This window comes from Fusarium redolens (genome assembly GCF_020744475.1).
Source record: "Fusarium redolens strain MPI-CAGE-AT-0023 chromosome Unknown BKA55scaffold_12, whole genome shotgun sequence".
NCBI classification, from domain to species: Eukaryota; Fungi; Ascomycota; class Sordariomycetes; order Hypocreales; family Nectriaceae; genus Fusarium; species Fusarium redolens.
The window spans coordinates 95472-115387 of NW_025763675.1; the positions used below are offsets into that span (position 1 = coordinate 95472).

The 19916-nt window shown below is 47.9% G+C and overlaps 7 protein-coding genes across 7 annotated transcripts; 4 read left to right on the top strand and 3 right to left on the bottom strand.

Annotated features, from left to right (window-relative positions):
- The first annotated feature begins 1547 nt into the window (after positions 1 to 1547).
- On the top strand, positions 1548 to 3417 carry BKA55DRAFT_87770 (uncharacterized protein). Its single transcript, XM_046201674.1, has 7 exons — positions 1548 to 1713; positions 1778 to 1787; positions 1902 to 1989; positions 2064 to 2116; positions 2165 to 2662; positions 2713 to 2966; positions 3035 to 3417. The coding sequence occupies exons 1-7, from the start codon at positions 1694 to 1696 to the stop codon at positions 3258 to 3260; spliced, it is 1149 nt and encodes a 382-aa protein (XP_046046753.1). The 5' UTR covers positions 1548 to 1693; the 3' UTR covers positions 3261 to 3417.
- A 2703-nt stretch (positions 3418 to 6120) lies between these two features.
- On the bottom strand, positions 6121 to 9465 carry BKA55DRAFT_574262 (Dcp2, box A domain-containing protein). Its single transcript, XM_046193288.1, has 2 exons — positions 8947 to 9465; positions 6121 to 8890 (listed from the first exon to the last, which is right to left on the bottom strand). The coding sequence occupies exons 1-2, from the start codon at positions 8975 to 8977 to the stop codon at positions 6420 to 6422; spliced, it is 2502 nt and encodes an 833-aa protein (XP_046046754.1). The 5' UTR covers positions 8978 to 9465; the 3' UTR covers positions 6121 to 6419.
- A 740-nt stretch (positions 9466 to 10205) lies between these two features.
- Positions 10206 to 11178, top strand: BKA55DRAFT_517505 (uncharacterized protein; the record flags this gene model as incomplete). The annotated part of the gene is made up of 3 exons (XM_046188192.1): positions 10206 to 10280; positions 10340 to 10554; positions 10614 to 11178. 3 exons carry the CDS (start codon positions 10206 to 10208, stop codon positions 11176 to 11178), a joined length of 855 nt encoding a protein of 284 aa, XP_046046755.1.
- A 1246-nt stretch (positions 11179 to 12424) lies between these two features.
- On the top strand, positions 12425 to 14325 carry BKA55DRAFT_574270 (ribonucleotide reductase). The gene is made up of 3 exons (XM_046193289.1): positions 12425 to 12661; positions 12739 to 12993; positions 13062 to 14325. The coding sequence occupies exons 1-3, from the start codon at positions 12632 to 12634 to the stop codon at positions 14004 to 14006; spliced, it is 1230 nt and encodes a 409-aa protein (XP_046046756.1). The 5' UTR covers positions 12425 to 12631; the 3' UTR covers positions 14007 to 14325.
- Positions 14326 to 15336, bottom strand: BKA55DRAFT_574271 (signal recognition particle 9 kDa protein-domain-containing protein). The gene is made up of 2 exons (XM_046193290.1): positions 15042 to 15336; positions 14326 to 14991 (listed from the first exon to the last, which is right to left on the bottom strand). The coding sequence occupies exons 1-2, from the start codon at positions 15111 to 15113 to the stop codon at positions 14638 to 14640; spliced, it is 426 nt and encodes a 141-aa protein (XP_046046757.1). The 5' UTR covers positions 15114 to 15336; the 3' UTR covers positions 14326 to 14637.
- Positions 15337 to 16058: 722 nt separating this feature from the next.
- On the top strand, positions 16059 to 18008 carry BKA55DRAFT_574275 (ankyrin repeat-containing domain protein). The gene is made up of 2 exons (XM_046193291.1): positions 16059 to 17041; positions 17113 to 18008. The coding sequence occupies exons 1-2, from the start codon at positions 16532 to 16534 to the stop codon at positions 17845 to 17847; spliced, it is 1245 nt and encodes a 414-aa protein (XP_046046758.1). The 5' UTR covers positions 16059 to 16531; the 3' UTR covers positions 17848 to 18008.
- A 202-nt stretch (positions 18009 to 18210) lies between these two features.
- Positions 18211 to 19487, bottom strand: BKA55DRAFT_692432 (WD40-repeat-containing domain protein; the record flags this gene model as incomplete). Its single annotated transcript, XM_046199784.1, has 3 exons — positions 18211 to 18995; positions 19053 to 19287; positions 19353 to 19487. 3 exons carry the CDS (start codon positions 19485 to 19487, stop codon positions 18211 to 18213), a joined length of 1155 nt encoding a protein of 384 aa, XP_046046759.1.
- Between the last annotated feature and the right edge of the window lie 429 nt (positions 19488 to 19916).

Genomic DNA, 19916 nt, shown 5'->3' on the forward strand with positions numbered 1-19916 from the left:
ATCGATCTCAAAAATAACGAGAGTAAAAGCGAGAGGTGGACAAGAAATCAACAGAGCAAAAAAGAGGGAACGGAACAGGGGAAAGCGTTGGCGTTATGTTGGGTTGGCCCAGCAGGAGGAGCAAGGGGTTGGGTCTTTGGCACATGCTTCGCTGGAAAGAGTACGTACCGTGGCTACACCAGATTGACTTTAAAGTCAAAACAACGACTCCTTTTTTTGGGTGGAGGTCTGAGCTGCAACCGTTGAATTTTGTTAGTGGATGCTTGTATCTCTCAGCTTCTCTAACGGTGGCGTACGAAGTGTTTACACAGCCTTCCCCGAGGCCCGAATGTATTGGGTCTATTCTATTACCCGTGGTCAGACAAGGAAGTCATCTCGTGTTGACTGACGGACGATCTGGATCCTTCTGTTTCTCTTTTTATCCCAGCAACTCGGTCATTGTATCATATAAGCTTGGGTGCAATATTTCTAGATACTTCGACATAAACAACAGGGCAAGCTGGCACAACGCGTCGGCTCACAATAGGAAAAGTCAACGATCGAAAGAGGGAGAATGCATCACATGATCTCGTGTTTGTCACTCTGCTTCACCTAAAAATAACCACGCCATCCTTGCTAATTCCCCACCGTCCCTGTCCGGAGTCCCCTAAGCTCCCGCTATTCTCGGCAATCATGCACTAAAGATGGTGCATGGCTCCATCAGCAGATTCTTGTCCTTGAGGGTTGTGTCAACGAGTCCAGATGGATGTAACATGTCGTTGAAGTCGTGAACTGTTGTACTCGTATTGTTTGCTGATCTCATATTTTGGTGTTGTGCTGAAGATTCTTTCTGTCGATTGTCTTCCACTGACTAAGCCTCCTTCAGCCTTAACCGTAAGACTAAATTGTCTAACTTGACGATGGCGTCTCAAATTAAAGTGCCCCATGCCCGTTAATTTGTTAGCAGGCGTTAACTCCCGATCAATTCAACATCCCTCTTCCGTGTCACGTGGGCCCGTCTTCCACAACATCAACATAGAGTGTTTGCCAGCGACGTTTGTCAAATATAACGGCTGACTGCAGACTCAGGTATCTATTGTTCGATTGATAACCGTGCGGCTACATACTGCCCCGATGCTGTTGCTTCGATACTCTCTTTTGCTCCTTGTTGACTTACTCGAGGCGTTCTACCTCAATACAAGTCATACATTCCCTCCAGGGTTGATTTTGGGATACAAAGAGGAGTGATAGTACCATCTTGTCGCTCTTTTGAGTCTTGTTATCTCATCTTCCGTGCTGCAACGTCCTTACAACATGTATGTTTCTGTGTATGCCGTTAGAGTCTTGACTCGAAAGTAATGAAAAGTCTAAACGATATTCAATCATATATGATATTAATTAACCTGCAGGTGAATAGACGAATCAAAGTCCTCCAATATCGCCAATGTTTGCCTTTTTCAAGCCAGTAAACGGCCAGCGGGAGGCTCGCAGCTGGTGGCAGCCGCACGTGAATCAAGCCCGTTGGTTCGCCCTGCCTTATGAGATCTAATGGTGATTGCCTGTCTTCCATGGTCGAGGCCTGAGGAGAAAGTGATAACTGGGAGCTCTTTCCGTCAAATCCTTATAAATTGGTTTCACCAACCACACTCAGATATTTTCTCTTCTTCATCCGTATCAGAATCAAGATCAGCTCTTGAGCCAACGAATTATCAGCATGAACATGAACAAGACGCAGTAAGCAAGAATTACCACAGTCCAATTGGGTATCAAGATAACACTTATACTCACCTATTTGCAGGAAACAGGATGTACGATCCCCTTTCCTACCCGTTGGAAGGCCCTCCATACTCAACAGAGAACTACCAAGAAATTCATAAAATGCAAGTCTTGCAAAAGATTCATCGGACTAACACTAGTCTAAGGGCCCCGAGCTGCCAATAACCGAACCTCAATGTGTGTACGTGCCTCAAGAGGAATATGAGGGTCTCCTTACGATTGCCCACCAGTATGGTATGTTATGACAGTACAGCCTCTGAACATGGAGATATTTGTACAGGAAATCTCTGACACTTACTTGTGATCAGTCTTCCTGCGTCAGAATCTCATCGCACAAGGGCTGAATGAGGCTACTGTGAATGTACGTTACCATCTCCCATCAGCCTACCAACTTCTAAACTCTCTGTAGTCTCTCTGCCTACGAAACCCAGCTGATGATGCGCCTGCCTGTACCCCTGAACAGTTTGAACCATCGCCATCGGCAACATTTTCATACAAAGCACCAGCATCTTCTTTCCAAATTCAATCGAATGCCGGTTTGGGCTACCCTGCTGCAGAGCAAGGGCTTCGTCTGAATAGGAGTTGGCACCCCAGTGCTTCTTATCGATCCTCAACCTATCCAGGTGGCTCGACCAACCAAAAACGGCGTGGAAATTTTCACGACAACAAAAGACCAGAGATCAATGAGTGGTTTGAGCGCTCAGCCCAGAGGTCAGTCCTACTCCTCAATGTGCCTAATGGCGTCACACATGGGGATGTTGCTGCGGTTATTCGAGGAGGTCCCGTTCTGGAGATCTTTCTTCGGAGTAAAGATAACTCTGCCACGGTCTCTTTTGTGCACGAGGCTGATGCCTGTGCTTTTATCGAGAACTGTCGCACAACTGGTTTGTATGTCAAAGATCGGAAGGTAAGTAAATTAGCAAAACGAGCCGATGTCATTCTTATAAGCTATCGCAGATACATACCAGATGGTCTGACCACCAGTTCACCATGAGTGGCCAGGTTGCCCATCATGTTCGCAAGGGTGGCTCTCGTAACTTCGTCATCCGCAAGCGGGACCCCAACCTCACTATTCAGGGTATCCGTGACGACCTTGAACACATTCACAATCTTCATGTGATTAGCATCGCGTTTGAGAAGGACGACTGTTTTATCAGCACCAATGCGATTCATGGGGCCATCTATGCTCGAACTTGTCTTCAGAGCCGATTGTAAGTTGGACTCTTTTCGATGTTGAATACCATTTGCCCAGGCAGTGCTAATTTTGCAACCTCTTCAGAGAATACAGGACCTCTCGTATTGAGTGGTGTGCCGATGAATGTGCACAGCCGCTTCAGAGCATGTCATCTGCGATTCACGATCCGGTCCCTAATGTGAAGTCGCAGAGAAGAGCCATTCCCACCCATCCATCACGCAAGAACCTCATGGGCAACCGTTTCCAGCTATTGGATCTTTCTGATAGCGATGGAAGTAATGGGGATGATTCATCTGACGATTCTTTTTGAGCTAGGCACAGCATCTTCGATTCTTCGATCTAGTATGATCAGGAGATCAACTTGCTGTGATGCTATTGATCTGTTCATTTGTGCGAGTTTTGGTTCAACCCTCTGTGAGAGAGGTCTAATCATGGGACAGACAGTGGGGTTTGTTCGACTGTAGATATCGGATTATAGGTTACGTATTGGCTCTGCGGTTGCTCTCCGAAACCAATCTCCTTAACCTCTCAGGTAGATTGGTATCGAGAGTTTTAGACAGGGAGGGAACATCACAATACCTGCATGGCTGATAGACTGCATAAATCTGATACAAGACAAGCTTATTATAATATGCCTCGTTGCAACTTCCAATAGCCTGGTTGTAAAATAAGCTCTTCGACTTTGCTACAAATCGAATGCCAGAATGGACCCCTTTTCTCCTTCATATCACCACAACTCCGATGAGGGATGCAGAAGATAAAGTCCTTCAAATCGTACGATAACAAATTAATACATGCCTTGCACTTGTTTTAGACAAGCTGTTTCTTACTATAAGATCATCGGCTCCTGATGGGCATTTCATCTGGCACGAAAGCTCATATCGACAGTGCAACTCACAAATTACCCATAAACGAGGTAGACATATTCAACATGTATGATATAGAGGATTTTGATGTCTCAAATGTGGATCGAACATGAGAATTGATCTGTTGCGCAAGGCCCTGGGTGGGATCTGTCTCGGTGTTGTCAAATACCGTCCTGCCATACAGCGCGCACCGTATGCGCTGGTTTCGAATCCTGAATCTAACTAGCTTTCAGGGGCCCTTAAACCTATACAACCATGCCAGCAGCGTAAATACTTTGTTACCGAGGTAGTTCTCCCTGAGTGATCCTCTCAAGGTTTGTTTTCAAGTCACTGGGTACAAGATGGCCAAACCACAACACTATAGATGTAAAATCGAATAATAAAATTCTAAGAATATATAAAAAGAATAAAGATTTAAAGAAAAGACAAAAAAATGCACGCGGGTGACGTTCATCTTTGGTAGGTCGAACGAGCCTCAGTTCTGTCCGGACGACCAGTTCTTTCGCTCATGCCACTAGGCACTGCTTTAACCACTTGACCAGACCATCAAATTCCGTCGTTGTTTAAAGCAGGAAGGCAATTCATGATTGGTAAAGGTCTGTAGATTTCATGGGACCTGGTTGTATCTGGGCGGATGAGTGACGATGCTGTAGTTGGCGGCCGGCTCGCACTGCCAGAAACTCACATGCCTAACACCAGCCGTGGAGAGGTTCGAATCCCGCCTCCAAAGCTATCAAATGCTCGATTGAAATGCCAAATTAAGCATAAAGAATGCCAATATCAGTGAAGAGATAACTCCTGAAAGTTTACTTGACCACTCTGATATCGGACTATTCTTCAACAGCAACACCAAGTCACAACAAGACAACAACGCTACACCACTTAATACAATTGACTCATAAAATAAAATAAAAAAGACAAAAAAATGCGCGCGTTGACGTTCAACTGAGGTCTAGGTCCACTTCACCCGGTTTGGGGACGTGTGTGGGCTATTTGTGTTATTGCCTTCGGGACCTGGCCTTTAACCACTTGACCATACCTCAGAATTCCGCCTTTGTTGATATTAGGTTGTGTTCTTTTGACTGATAAAGCTTTCTTGGGTTCAAGGAAGGAGGGGTCGGTGCTGTGACCTCGAGTGGTGAGGGCGCCTACTGAAAGGGAAGGAAGGACACTCACCATGAGGAGACCACTTGATTCTGCTGTCAACAAGCCAATGGCAACAATTTGAAATACGAGCTACTGGATTAGTTCCACAATTCATTCCGAGATCTGAATGCTGCCTTATAATACACTCTCAACCTGGAATCTAATGGCATCATTCACCAATAGCTGAATACCCCTAAATCACGAAACTGGCACCTGATCAAGGGAAGATTCAGTGAAACAATACAAAACACAGAAGAATTGATTGTTTATTCGAAGAAAAACACGTACTAGGGACTATGGATGCCGACTCTTTGGTTCATTGGAATTCTTGGTACCTACTAATGTTGTCCAACACAGCTTATGCGTGACTGGTTTTCTGCTTCATATCTGACGGCCATATCTGTTTCATCATATTTATTCTGCGCATAGGCACCTCGAGAAGTCCATGAAGACCCTCCGAGAGAACAAAACAGTATTGTGCAAAGAGTACCTCAGTTATCAAAACAGGCTCCCGTGCAAAGTTGTTACGGCAGCACTAGCATGGAAACCCCGAAATCACACGACAAGGAATCTATCACTATCTTTGATATATAAGAGATATAATACCGCACACCTAATTGAATCAATTAGTTTTCTCTTTTGTGTCAAAACAGACCCCTAATAGTCGTTAATTATATTTGGCCCTGAAACCAGGTGTATTCTGAATTAGCACCGGACTTCTATTCGCCTATTTGGATTAATATAACGGTTCTCTCTAATACAAAAGATGGTAAGTTAATATCTGACACAAGTGAATCGCTCTGGGTAGCAAGCCAGGCAGGCATCAAAGTGAACCGCGCGAGTATCTACTAGTCAGGGGCTACAGTGACCATGCATTTGTCAAATTCGAAATCTATATCATAGTGCCCTACGGCCAAGACCAACTGGTAGGAAAGCGAATTAGGAGGTAACACGCACTAGCAAATGTCTGAAATATCTCTATGTGACATGAGGGGAGGAAGCCATAATATGTTCCCGACGGAGTAGTTGGAGGCTTGACCTTACCTTATTCAACATATGCAGCAGCAGGGTGGTCAAATGGAGGCATCCATTAGGCTTTCTACAAGTATTTAATACTTCTTACACATATACACATACGGACCTGAATCACAAAAGCATGCCAAGTAGCGGACCAAGATCGATTAGCCAAATTAGCAAAGTCTGATCATAAGTCTTCCCTATAACACCATGCGAAAAGATCAACCGCCCACACAGCATGAAACATCACCACAATCATCTCAAGTCAGATAACAATCCAAGCCAAACAAAGTGGCGATAACGGTCGCTTAGCAATTAGATACCTACGCTAGCTCATTGTTTGCCAAAACTATAGTATCCCACACAAGGCTCCGTTGCAATGCTCCCCCGTTCCTATAAATACCAAATAGTACACATGAAATCACTTCTCCAGAAATCCCTCAATGGTTAGCATTCTTGGTAACAGACTGTAAGTAGTCCAGCAAAAACGTTCGTTCGGCTGGCGAGATGGGCGTCTGACTACCACGACGAGAAGGCGGGCCAGCAGGGTCCTCAACTCCAGAGGCCAAAGAAGCAAGACGAGACCTAGGCGTTCCAGCAATGACCTCCTTGCCCTTGGCTGCCTCCAAACTAGCCGGGGATGGCTGCTTGCCAAAAAGTGAAAGCAGCTCTCTCTTCTGAGCGGGACCAGACTCGCGACGACGATTTACAGCAGGGAATGCTTGTGCGATGCTGGGACTGATGCCAGCACCTGCAGGCTGCAAGTGGCTAGATAATCCACTTGGCGAGGCAAAGGAAGTTTGAGGAGATGCGGATGCTCCACCAATGCCAAATAATTGTTCACTCTGACCTCGTTGAAGAATACGGATAGGCTGAGTAGGCTGCGAGGCAGCTGGTGCATGTGCTTGGGCACCATATTGTTGCGAATAATCCGCTCTTCCTTGAGATCCAGGTGTACCGGTTTGAGTAGGTCGTTGTTGTAGTGATAGACCTTCCATTGATGGGAGCGGGTTGGGATCAGCGGGGGCTTGTTGGGGAATATGGGCCCTGAAATTGTCTCCGCCAACTGAACGCAGAAGTTCACTCATCATACTGCCAGGAGCAGGCTGTCCGGTGGGCTGAGGTCCTTGCGCAGGAGGCTGATTCTGGTCGTCCTTGCGAAACATGCCTAGCAGAGCAGAACGGTGATTGTCGGCAGGTGGTCCAACTTTCGAGCCTGGTAGCTCCTTGGGACTTGGCCCTGAGCGATCTTGGCCTCCCACAGGGCCGGCCGTATGAGGGACTTGCGGAGGAACTTGTTGCGCTTGTGGTCCACCAAGGTTACTATACACAGGACCTTGGTTCTGTGCTGGGAAGCCAGGGGGGATTGGAACTTGTTGAGGCTTCTGCTGTACCTGTGGCGTGGTATTACCGCCCTTGAAAGCATTCAGGAGTGCCATGGACTGGCCATTCAAAGGTTGTTGTCTTGGCTGCCCAGTTGAATTGAGAGCTTGCTGAGGCATCTGGCCAGGGTGGCCGTATTGCGCTTGCTGCTGATTAACAAACTGGCCAGGCACAGGATTGTAGTTGGGTTGGTTAACGTCCTGGAATACACTCCTGTTGAAGACGGCCCTTTCTACTTGGGGAGGCAATGGCTGAGGATGCACCAAAGGAGCCTGGTTGCTCTTATACTGGCCCTCCTGGATAGAATATTGCTGATTATATAGCTGATGATTCCCGACCTGCTGTTCTGGTCCCATATTCCAGTGAGCAGCTTGATTAGGCGCATACGGGAATGGCGGCGGTGGCTGCTGAGTATTTGTAGATGGCATCTGGTGATGATTATGGTGATGCGGCGTATGAGGTTGAGGAGCGTTGGTAACTGTGTGGTCAAGAGGAGTTTGAGGATAGTGAGCACCAGTCTGCGGCATGGCGTTGGAAGGACCGTCTTTGGCTTGGAGGATAGAAAGTAATGCACTTCCTTTATCCTGTTGAGAAGGGGCCGGAGCGGAAACACCTTGCAATCCTTGAGTGGGAGGCTGCACCTTCAATAAACGTTGCAACTCCTGTGTGGCGCCTGCAAGCGTCTCTATCGCTGGGCCTTGGTCCGTAGTTTCGGCGCCAGTATCGTTCCATGCTTCGTCCTCGTATTGGGCTTCACTGATAGGTCCATAACCTTGCGAGCTGTTTGCTGCTCTCCTTGCTTCAATCTTCTTCTGTGCCGTAACCCATTTCTTCAGCGGCACCAAGAACGGTGCCACCATATAAAACTTGTTAGCGTTAGGTGCAGTGCTGGCATCGTTCGCTTGGCCATTCTTGCGGCGGAAGGCTGGTAGTTCCGATAGTTTGTACCACTGGATTTTACTGATTTCCTTCCTGGTCTTCGGTTCAAATACAGTGTCCATTGGGACATCTCGGAAGACGTAAAGCCTCATGTGCTGTTCGCGCATGGAGATCTCAATGTACTTTGGTTTATGTTCGGTAGGTACCAGGCCAGCAGCTCGAAGGTCCAAACCAGTCTCTTCATATACCTCACGAACGGCGCAATCCAGATCGTCTTCGTCTTTGTTGATCTTTCCTCGTGGGAAACTCCAGTTGGCTCCCTTCTTCCATCCCTTGACCAGGACTGTCGAATCCATGGCCTCGTTCAGCATGATAGCACCTCGTACAGGAACACGAGTCTTGTACTCCAGAAACTCCTCAAACGCTTTCGTATGATTCTCAACAGAAAAGCTGGCCAATAAGGGACAATGCTGGAAGATTCGCAGACAAAACGTTCGCAGGGTCATGGACGGCAGAGTCGGGTCAAGTGGACGGATGAAATCCTCGTAGAACCACTGAGCTTCTTCGACTTGGAAGCATATTCGAGCGACGGAGGAGAGATCCTCCTGGGGAAGGTTGATGATGAAGCGGACGCAGAGGTCGTCCAGCCCTAGGTCGGTTGTGTTAGTCCTTGCTCGCAATCGCGCAGCACCCACCAACACATACAATCCTCTAACTGCATTTGTGTTCCAGACATGATGATGATGTTGGAATCACTTGGCTCATGCTATGGTATAAATTTCGGCTGTTGCTTTTTTCTCTTATATTTGTTTACGCTTTTTCAAGACTTTGCGAGACGATAATGCGAACGTAGCTGCGAGGGCAAGCTGACCATGATTGAAGTGCAACAGCCAAGATGATGCAAAGGAACGACTGCGACAGGCGAAAAGACGCGAGCGGTGGTCGAAGCGGAAGAGGAAAGCTAAGTCACTCGAGAAGCTACCTTGGCTAGGGACGCTGTCTGAAGTGAATGTGAACGAGTCTCAGTAAAATGCAACGTCTCTTTGAGGACACGCGGGGTCGAGGCGGCAGTGCAGAGGCCGAGATGGTGGATTTCGGATGTGATTTGTTGTTGGTGTTGTTGTCAGGTTTGGATTGATAGCATTGGATCGCAATGAGACCAGCGAGGTCAAAGACCCATTCTCATTCGCGCCTTAGGTACCTTGCCTTTAGCTGAGGTGCCCGCTTTCAGGTAGGTCCAGTGCTTCGTGAGATGGAGCCCAGTCTCCAATTCAGAGGGAGCTAGCTGCTGAGCCACGATTGCGATCACTCGCCACAGATTAGCTCAATCAATGTGGCGGTGCAATGCCGTTCATGGTGGTCCAACTCAATTTCTCCAACAGGTTCCCTCCCATCTAGAGTTGCATGGACGTTTCAGAGGTAGGCAATGTTAAATCGCCACTGAAAAATATGCCAGCGCATGTGCATGATCGGCATTACAGCAGTGGTTTAACCGGTTTTGTTGAGCTTAAGCCTACGCATTAATGTTTCTAGACCGCAGGGGCTGGCTTGCTGCAGTGCTGTAGGTTCCAGAAGTTCGGGTGGCCGCCAAAATTACATCATCGGTCACAGCACTGACTGGGCTCCCTCACCATGGACAGACATCATAAGTACTCGAAAACAGGTAATTGACCGACCAGTTGTACAGTAAATTCACTACAAGCGCAAAGACTGGTCTTTCTTTCAAGACCTTGTCCTCCCTTTATTTAATGAGAGAAGCACCCTCTAATTGTCTTGGCTCGCCCAATCTGTTGTCTCGGAATTTCAAGCAGTGACATACATTCTTGTTAGTGGAGTGGTCTTGTCTTTGATCATACTCCCGCCTCTGCCAAGCTCGACGCTTCAGCAATATTAAGAAGACCAACGACCTCATCCTGGGTCGCACAACGACTTCTTTAAGCGAAGTGCTACTCTTGCTGCAAAACATGGCATCACTTGTCGCAAAGCTCGTCACCAAGAAGATCTTGGGAGAGACTGTCCAGAACAAATTTGGAACTGAGGTATGAAAGAATCGACTCAACATGGTGCTGGAGCAGGCAAACTAACGCGTCATTCACAGGACCCCTACTTTGAGCATGTCCCAGCTACTCGCCTAGATGGAACGCCTACTGGCAAAGTTAAAAAGCGAAAGAAGGCTCTTCCCCCAGGCATCTCCGACAATGATGGCAAAGTCTTGACCAAGGTCAAGCGCCGAGCTTATCGCCTAGATCTGGCTCTTTTCAGTTGCTGCGGCATCCGTTTTGGCTGGGGCAGCGTTTTGGGATTAATCCCTGCGTAAGTTTGACCTCCAACCCCAATATGGCTTTCGGTCGAAGCTAACATGGACTTTATAGAATTGGTGACGTTTTGGATATGTTCCTTGCCCTTCTGGTTATGAGGACCTGCATGAAAATCGATGGTGGGCTGCCAACCTCTGTCAAGTCTAGGATGATGTTCAACATCATCATCGACTTTGTCATTGGAATTGTTCCCTTTGCAGGAGATATAGCCGACGCGGCATTCAAAGCCAATACTCGCAATGCTGCACTTCTCGAGCAACACTTGCGTGAAGAAGGACGCAAGAACTTGAAGAAGAGTGGGTTGCCGGTGCCAGCCATTGACCCCAGCGATCCTGAACAATTTGATCGACTTCAAGCCCAGGATCCACCAGAGTATGTGTCAAACCCACCATCGCGAAATCCCTCCATGTCGGAGCGTCGTCGACACAGCCGCAGTCGCAGCCGAAGCCGAGATGGTCGCCGTGATGATCGTCCCATCGAGCCGGAACCGGCACGAGTCCGCGAGAGCCGCGGATTCTTTGGTCGCAGCAGAGCTCAACCACGCGATATTGAAACAGGCGAAGTTGAGCGTGGGTCCCGAAGCCAAAGATCGCAGCGACGAGATAGAGACCGACGCTAAAGTCGGCAACTCGGATTTACATGGACGACAAAGGAAATGAAAGGAAAGGGAAGAAGAGACCGACCACGCTGACGGAAGGGCGGGCCCTTTGTGAGTCAGGATTATTCACGATGGGGTGAGGATTGTAGGTAATGCTTGTATGGTCGGAACATGGAGACGCGTTTCATTGTTATGTTGTCTATGAGTGATGTTCAGTATGGATACCTTACCTTACGAAGCTATGAGGCGCCATGACACTTACTGATTGATAAAGTGGGTGCAGTCGCGCGTGGGTCGTAATCCTCGAATTAAATTAGAATATAAGATCTGATAAATTTACTTGGCACTTTCATCGACCAAGCAACTGACTCGAGTGGGACCGTGAAAGAGATGAACACTGATCTTGTTGCCTCCGATCTAGGAATCTAAGAGGTTTCAATTTGAATGCGGTCTCACCTTAGCCTGGTCCAAGCTGATTGAGGGCTGGTTCTCAATTTAGTTGCAATTTTAGGGACTGCATGTAGCAAAAGGGAGCTCGTAGGAGGCGTTCCATCCCTAGGCCCATCACGTCAGATTCAGGGCCCAGGCTGGAACGCGGTGTAACCCCAGGAACGCGTTTCTCACCCTGGGGAGTGAAGTTGCATTACGGGGAAAGTGTGTAGCAGTTGAATGGCGCTTATAGCAATTGCAAAAAAGGTTCGATGGCCATTATTTTTGCATAAATGCACAGTAGGACCTCATCATGACTTCTACCGCCGGGTATAGTCTCATGAGTTCAGTCCCGCCTCGCACCACTATCGTGCCCTGGCCACAGCCCATTTCGCATACATTGGCCCAACGACGTGAACAAGGGAGGCCATGAATGGATCTTCACGTCAAAGTGTGCTGATTGATAAAAGATGCCCATGACGTTAATCCTGACAAAGTCTGAATCATCACTCCCTGCAACAAAGCAGGTACCGTACAAAGGCAGTGGAGCAATTGAGAGAAACACGAAGTATAGCACATGAACTATACCAAAGAAGAACGTGAATTTGCCTAAAACGCGAATCTACGCGTCTCACTTGCTTCATTCATCCTGGTGGCTGGATATCTCCATGGTACCAGCTCCAGCACTAGCGTCTTGGGTGCTGCCAGTAGCAGTCCGAATGGCGCCGAAAGCCCCTGGTTCACCCAGTGACGCGCAGTGACTCCCCTGCCCTGACGCAGTAAAAGTACTTTAACACGGCCCGCTATCTGTATTGCCCAGCGCGACCTGACGCGCTCTAGCTCCACGTGACAGCGCATCAAGACTTATACAAAAGCCCATCGCCTTCATCCCATTCTTTACTTTGGACCAGACCATCACCACCGCAACCCACAATCCCTCAACCTCAAGAGCTTCACGCACATACAAAGCCTTTGTCTTGTTTCTGTATTGCTCTGATCAACCTAATTCTACCATTCTTCTTCAGACACTTACATTCACAATACAATGGCTGCGCAAATCACTCCTTCGAAGCAGGTATGTGACGTCCTCCCAAGTGCACGCCGCTGCACATGCCCACCACGATCAATTCAATCCTAACACGTTTATCACAGGCTGCTTCCGCCATTGAGAACTTCAACATGGAGTCTCCCGTCAAGAAGCTCGACTTCGGCGTTGCCAACAAGGAGAACGAGCCTTTGAACAAGACCCTCGATACCACCGACCTCAAGACAAAGATTGTCGAAGAGCCCAAGAAGGAGGAGACCAAGGCCGCTGTTGCCCCTGGCATCAAGTCTGAGGAAGCCGATGAGCCTCTCCTTCAGGAGAACCCTCAACGTTTCGTTCTCTTCCCCATTAAGTACCATGAGGTATGTGACGCGTTTTGACGCGTAAAGTGGTCACCCCACACGCGACCCATGCTAACAGACCATGATAGATCTGGCAAATGTACAAGAAGGCTGAGGCTTCCTTCTGGACTGCCGAGGAGATTGATCTCTCCAAGGATCTCCACGACTGGAACAATCGCCTGACTGCCGATGAGCAGTTCTTCGTCTCTCACATCCTTGCCTTCTTCGCTGCCTCTGATGGTATTGTCAACGAGAACCTCGTTGAGCGATTCAGTGGCGAGGTCCAGATCCCCGAGGCTCGTTGCTTCTACGGCTTCCAGATCATGATGGAGAACATCCATTCCGAGACCTACTCCCTTCTCATTGACACCTACATCAAGGAGCCCGCCCAGCGAACCTACCTCTTCAACGCCATTGAGACCATTCCTTGCATCCGAAAGAAGGCCGACTGGGCCATCCGATGGATCCAGGATAAGGACTCCTCCTTTGCCCAGCGTCTCGTTGCCTTCGCTGCTGTTGAGGGTATCTTCTTCAGCGGTGCCTTTGCCTCTATCTTCTGGCTCAAGAAGCGTGGTCTCATGCCCGGCCTGACCTTCTCCAACGAGCTCATCTCTCGTGATGAGGGTCTCCACACTGACTTTGCCTGCCTCCTCCACTCTCACCTTAAGGGTCGTGCCAGCAAGCAGATGATCCAGGACATCATCACTGATGCCGTCACCATTGAGCAGGAGTTCCTCACTGAGGCTCTCCCCTGTGCCCTTCTCGGCATGAATTCTGACCTCATGAAGCAGTATATTGAGTTCGTCGCCGATCGTCTCCTCGTCGCTCTTGGCAACGAGAAGGTCTACAAGGCTAGCAACCCCTTTGACTTCATGGAGAACATCTCCCTTGGTGGCAAGACCAACTTCTTCGAGAAGCGTGTTGCCGACTACCAGAAGGCCGGTGTCCTCCACAGTGCCACTAAGAAAACTGAGGCGGACGAGTCCCCTAAGGGTGAGAACGGCGGTGACTTCACCTTTGACGACGATTTCTAAACGTCTCGCCTCGTCGTTTCTCTTTCCTTCTGCCTGGGCAGTTGCCCATTGGCACGCGCACATGTGAACAATATACCCTGTTTTACTTCTTGTACATTTGAAATGGGCCTCGGGGCAGCGATGCTTGGTTAATACTACGGTTAAGGTCTCAATCATACTTTGGATCCGGAAGCTGGATTTGCACGGATCGGCACGGCGTTAGGGGATGGGGATCTGGACTCAGGGTGGATGAAAATAGCATTGACGGCTTAATCGTATTTATGGATGACGATATTATTTTACCACTCTCCTAGATAGATATGAATTAATTAGATTAGTATACCCTTTGATCGTTGCCAGTGACTTTGCGTGCTTTTATATTTGCTTGCCCTTTAGGCCTCTACTCATGGTTGAAGCTATCGACAATAGACTTCGCAGACTCGCCTGCTATTGGTTTCGTGTAGTGAGAGACTTGGGAATATAAGAAATCTCCAAAGTGGCATCTCCCGAATGAGGATTCTGCATTTAACAATGCTGCTCTTTTTAAATGTCATATCTGCTACAAGCTTCATTCCATGATCATCAATCCTCATATCCACGAATATCCATTGGATCTGCCATAAGCACTCAAGCAACTCATCATGCTGATATCCTATTTCTTGCCCTTCTTCTTCTTCTTTCCACCTCCACCCCCTTGTGTCGCCTGCGGTGTCGGTGTAGCAGCCTGTGATTCCTCCGCAGGAGTTGCACCATCGCCATCTGCCATCGTCACCTCAGGCACATCCGGCACCGCGGCCATACTCCTTCCCAGCCGACCCAACGAAGCATGTATCAGACGAGTAACCTCCTGCGCCTTTGTGGTGCGGTACTTGATGGTCGCGCCGCTGATGGGATCGTAGGCCTTGAGGACGAGAGCACCGCGTGGGGGCTTGGTGACGGGTGTGTCGCCGTCTGCATCGGGTCGTGTAGGGCCAGGCTTGAGCTTGTATGTTGTGGTGATGAGGGTCTATGGTGTTGTGGTTAGCTCGGGATTGGGTGGTCGGCGCATGGACGTACGGTGGCGGGACGGGCTTCTAAGAGAGCCATAGACTGGTCGAGCCATTCCTGGCTTGTCTTGAGATACACCATGTCGTCGAGATTTGTATTATATTGTCTGTCGGGATGTTGAAGATGATGTCGTGTGCTGGCCTATTTCGGCTTGGGAATGATCGAGGGTGCAGCTGTATCCAGTCTCCGTCTACAAAGAAAGATATTCTGAGATATATGCTCGAGTATGCGTTTATCAATGGTCACAGGAGACACAACAGGACGCTTGTAGATGCAGTGTCGTTCGTTTTCTTGATGTGGAGAGTTGAATGAGGTTGGATTTAGAAGGTGGGCATATTCTTATGGTGGGGCTCAATGAGGGGCCGGCGCGGCTGAGCGCCACAACACCACGGTACAACCCCCAAATGCGATTTGCTTGGTCTTGAAAATCCTCATATAGTGTCTGAGATAGAACTCAAATTTCAATATCAGATAAGTGAGACTGTTTTATTACAGGAGACGCATCGTCGTGGTATTACAGTGACTCAGCCAAGCCTGATTGCCACGAATAGAGTCATTACTTAGCCGTTCTTCAGTACCTAACAAGTTCATTGGCAAGGTAAGACATCAAAGTGAAAACTAATTAATTCTCGATAGACTTCTAGAAGTATATCTAGTACATATTGACCCTCGATTACAGGGTGTCAATTAAACATATCTCAGTCAATCAAGAATCTATAACCTACTAGGTAGCTTATTCAAGAATTAGGCTTACACCAACTTCCCATTTGCTTCAGGATCTTTCTTGAGCTGAATCACAAGTATCAGTGATATTGAGCTAACTTGTGACTACAAAGTTATTTATTGCCTCAACTCAAGAGTATTATATATAATATCCACTTATTAACAGCATCCACCGCATTTCTAGGGAGACAAGTATTAAATACGAGAAAAAGAGGGAAGTATAAACTAATACCTCCCAGTTTGACTAGAAAAATTAATGAATGAAGCATAAGGCTTCATCATAAGGCTTCAGATTCAGAGACTACCGAATAATCGTTAAGGCAATAAGCCCGTAAAACAAACATAAAATTATTCTAGGGCAGCAGGCGTAGGCCGTCTGTAGGCAGAGGCATAGGCAGCAGTCAGGCACTGGCCATCCAATAGTTTGTCTTCATCTTACAACTGAACCAACACCCGGCCGTTTGGGCTTTTCTCACCTTTGGCCATACAAAAGGTAACCTCCACACAACAAATATCACTTCGTTCTTCTTAACCACCACAAATCTTCATATTTGGTCCCATCAAGCCAACATGGATCGGCCTAAACAAAGAACGATTGCGCATCTCAATGGTAAGTCACCCTTGTAAGCAACGAAATAGAAGAGACGAGATCCCTACTTTCAACTGAAACTTATTGTACAAGATGTAGTTATTATGAAGACGTACTAATAAGGTAAGTCTATATATTCTAGACTCATTGGATTTGCCACTAAAACTCCTTCCTCTTAGAATTAGCTATGCCTGTTGAGATCATGCATCTCATAACAGATGAGATCTCCTTGCTAAAAGAGCCTTACAAGGACCTGCTCTATTTGGCACTGACCTGCAAAAGTCTCAAAGCGGTTGTCCTTCCACGTCTGTACGACAAGGATGCAAAAGACTCACTCAAACTCGATCACCAGCAGCCCCTAGCCCTTCAATGGGCGAGCTGGTTTGGTGTCCTCGAAACAGCAAAAGGATCCTTGGAAGCTCTCGAACGGACCGGCACAGATGTTGAAAGCAAGATCAACCAGTCTTTCCAAAATGATCATCTCTACACCTTACGATATAAGACCGCCCGGAGGACTAGTCCTTCAGGTCCAGCCTATGGGTATCTGCACTGGGGAAGCCGGAGCGGCCTTTTGCACCTAGCTTGCCTTCGTGGGAACACAGCAATCGCCACATTACTATTAGGCAATGGTTTCAAGCCAAATACACCAGATGAGAAGAAGCTACCTCCTTTGGCATACGCGTTGAATGAAGATGTGGTAAGTGTTGCAGACATCTTTCGGATCGGTAACCTTTGGGGGATCCTATGACAAGCTAACTAATGCATTAGGCCAAACTGCTCATCAGTAGAGGAGCGGACGTTAATGTCACACACGACACCGACGAAACAGCTTTATGCCATCTCGTTTCTTGGGGCCCAATGGATGACTGCGATTGGAGCAAAGAACTCAACAAGCCTAAGAGCAAGGGTGCTCTGAATGCTCTGGACACTCGCCACAATCACTTCAGCACTATTCGTTATCTCGTCCAACAGGCCAACGCAGATATATACGCAAATACAATAAAAAACGTCAGTCCCCTACTTTTTGCCATAAGCAAGCGATACGTCGAAGCTGTCCGGCTTCTTCTAGAAGCGGGTGCTTCGCCAAATCCGATCAACAAGGAGACAGGCCAGAAGCGGTTATTGCTAGCGGATGCACTCAAGCGAAACGAGAACCACGAGATTGTCAGAATGTTACTGGAAGCCGGAGCTGAAGCCGACTTTGACACAATGCCAGAGGGTGATCTTTCGCAGGCGCAGGGCGAAGCGCTTCCCATTATGAACCTGACAACATCACTGAGTAATCCATTGTATGCAAAGGCAGAAATTGATATAGCCAGACTTGTCTGTAAGAAGATCAGACACTTCAATAAGGCCATTGATGGACAGACACCGTTGTGGTACTACGTCAGAAAGGGGAGAGGGGATATCGGTCAGGTTTTGATAGAGCATGGAGCATGCCCCAAGTTGGCAAATGTGGAAGTCCGTGAAGATCTCGTTCCGAGACTAATCGCACACGAATAGCATCGAAATTTATCACAACCTTCTCCTATTGCATTGATTCCTTCTCTCTCTCTCCCCTTTATCATAACTGATTCGATCAATGAAGAGGCCGTGTTAGTCTCTTGAGTATTTCCAGTGAAGGGAACGATTACATAAATAATGCATATATTGCGAATTGGATATCATATTATAAATGAAAGCTTCTCTGGTTAGACCACCGTTGAACAGGCAGATTTTATGTGACTATGATTCTCCTTAATTCTGTTTGAGTCACTATATGCGACATCATCACGATATACCATAATGCAAGGGTATCTATTGTTTACTCCAACCATTTTAACTACTCAAGTGATCGTCCACCTGACGTCTTCTCGTTTGCACGACTCAGGCATGAGGATCGGGCAGCCAGAACAACAGCTCCTGATCAGCCGTAGCGAAAAAGTTGTACCGAGGATTGAAGGCTAGGACAGCTGCCTCTCTCTTATCAGGCAGTGTCCAGCTAGGTTCCAGAACTTTGTTACCATTGGGAGCCGCCATGGTATCCCAGACCAGGACGTCCTTCTTGGAGCCACTGAGAACATAACGACCATCGGGAGCGAAACAGCACTCGCCACTACTCTCCATGTTTGACGAGTCTGACGATGCGCTATCAGCTGATGCCGTCTCTCCTACAGCCAATCGTCGAGTCCCGCCGTTTGGCTTGTGAAGATATGCTTTCAGGGTGCCCTCGAAAGCGTCCAGGAGGAAGTGGCCATTACTGCGAGTTCCAACAAGTAACGACTTTCCATCATTGGAGAATTCGAGTTTTGTCCATCCCTTATTGAGGCATTGTGATTCTACCTTCCTGCACTGTTCGACAATATCAACCGTTGCAAAAGGAGCCTTGTCATAGTTTCGCGCATCGTAGAGTAATACCGTGCCGCTACTCGTGCAGGCGACGGCAAACACAGTTCCAGACGGGTCATATGCGGCGAGGTAGGGCGATCGAAGAAAGAGTTGACCTTGACAATTCTTCGTTTGTGTGTCCCAGAGGCGCACAGTGTTGTCTTGTGAGCATGAGATGAAGTTGTCGCTGCCTGGGTGAACAGCCAGTGAAGTTACAGGTCCCTCGTGACCTTCGAAGTATCTAATGAATGAATTATCGTGTGTGGCAAGATATCGAATAGCGTCTAGAGGCAAAAATCGGTCAGCATGGAATTCATTTTACAGCATGTAGAGTGAGCTACCGTTTTGTTTTGTGCTGGCATAGATGATGCTCGAGGCTGTGTGTGTGAATTTGGCCAGTTTCACTCCGTATTTCTTACTGACTAGGCTCTTGTCATGTCTGCCTTCTTTGACGTGGTATATTTGTATCGTCTCGTCGCTGGCCGAGGCCATGACGAGCTGGCCTTCGTCATCGTAGTCGAGGGACAGTACGTGAGGCTGTGGACGACTGTCCTTGATATCATCACGTCGGAATAGCTACACACAGGAGGAGACGGTTAGTCCATGTATGAAGCGTACAGTAGTTGAGGCAGGTTTCATACCTTGGTAGGACGAAAGCTGCCTATGACATCGGACAGGTTAGAGACGGAGGCGGTGGTGCCAATGGTGCGGTGAATATTAAGCGATGCGCCATTTGGTGTATTAGACCTATCGATGTCCATGGGTGTTGAGGACATTGTGGGCAGAGAAGTGAGGCAATGCAGGGAGTAGTATCGAAGAGGTTATGGTGGTAGGTAACTCTGGGACAAAGCCCACGCGCGCGTGTTGAAAGAGATTGTCGATTGTACGAGTCACAAAGGGTCGCAGGCAATATGAAGCCAGGTCAATCTAGTCGCGATAATGGTATAATTGACTATGTCATATAATAGTAAGAGTCAAGCAGTTGTGGCGGATGTTTTTGTTGATACTGTTGTCTTGAATAGTCGACTTCTAAGCGTGTTTTGGAGATGGGATTCTTTTGTCATGAAGCTCCCTTAGCTGGAGGGGTGTAATTTTGCGGGGTGCACCATGAGCCACGAGGTACGTACCCCGAGGTTGGTCTTTGTCCAGGGTATCATCCTCTAATTCAGTAAGACAGGCTCTGTAACTTAGGTTAATTATAGGTA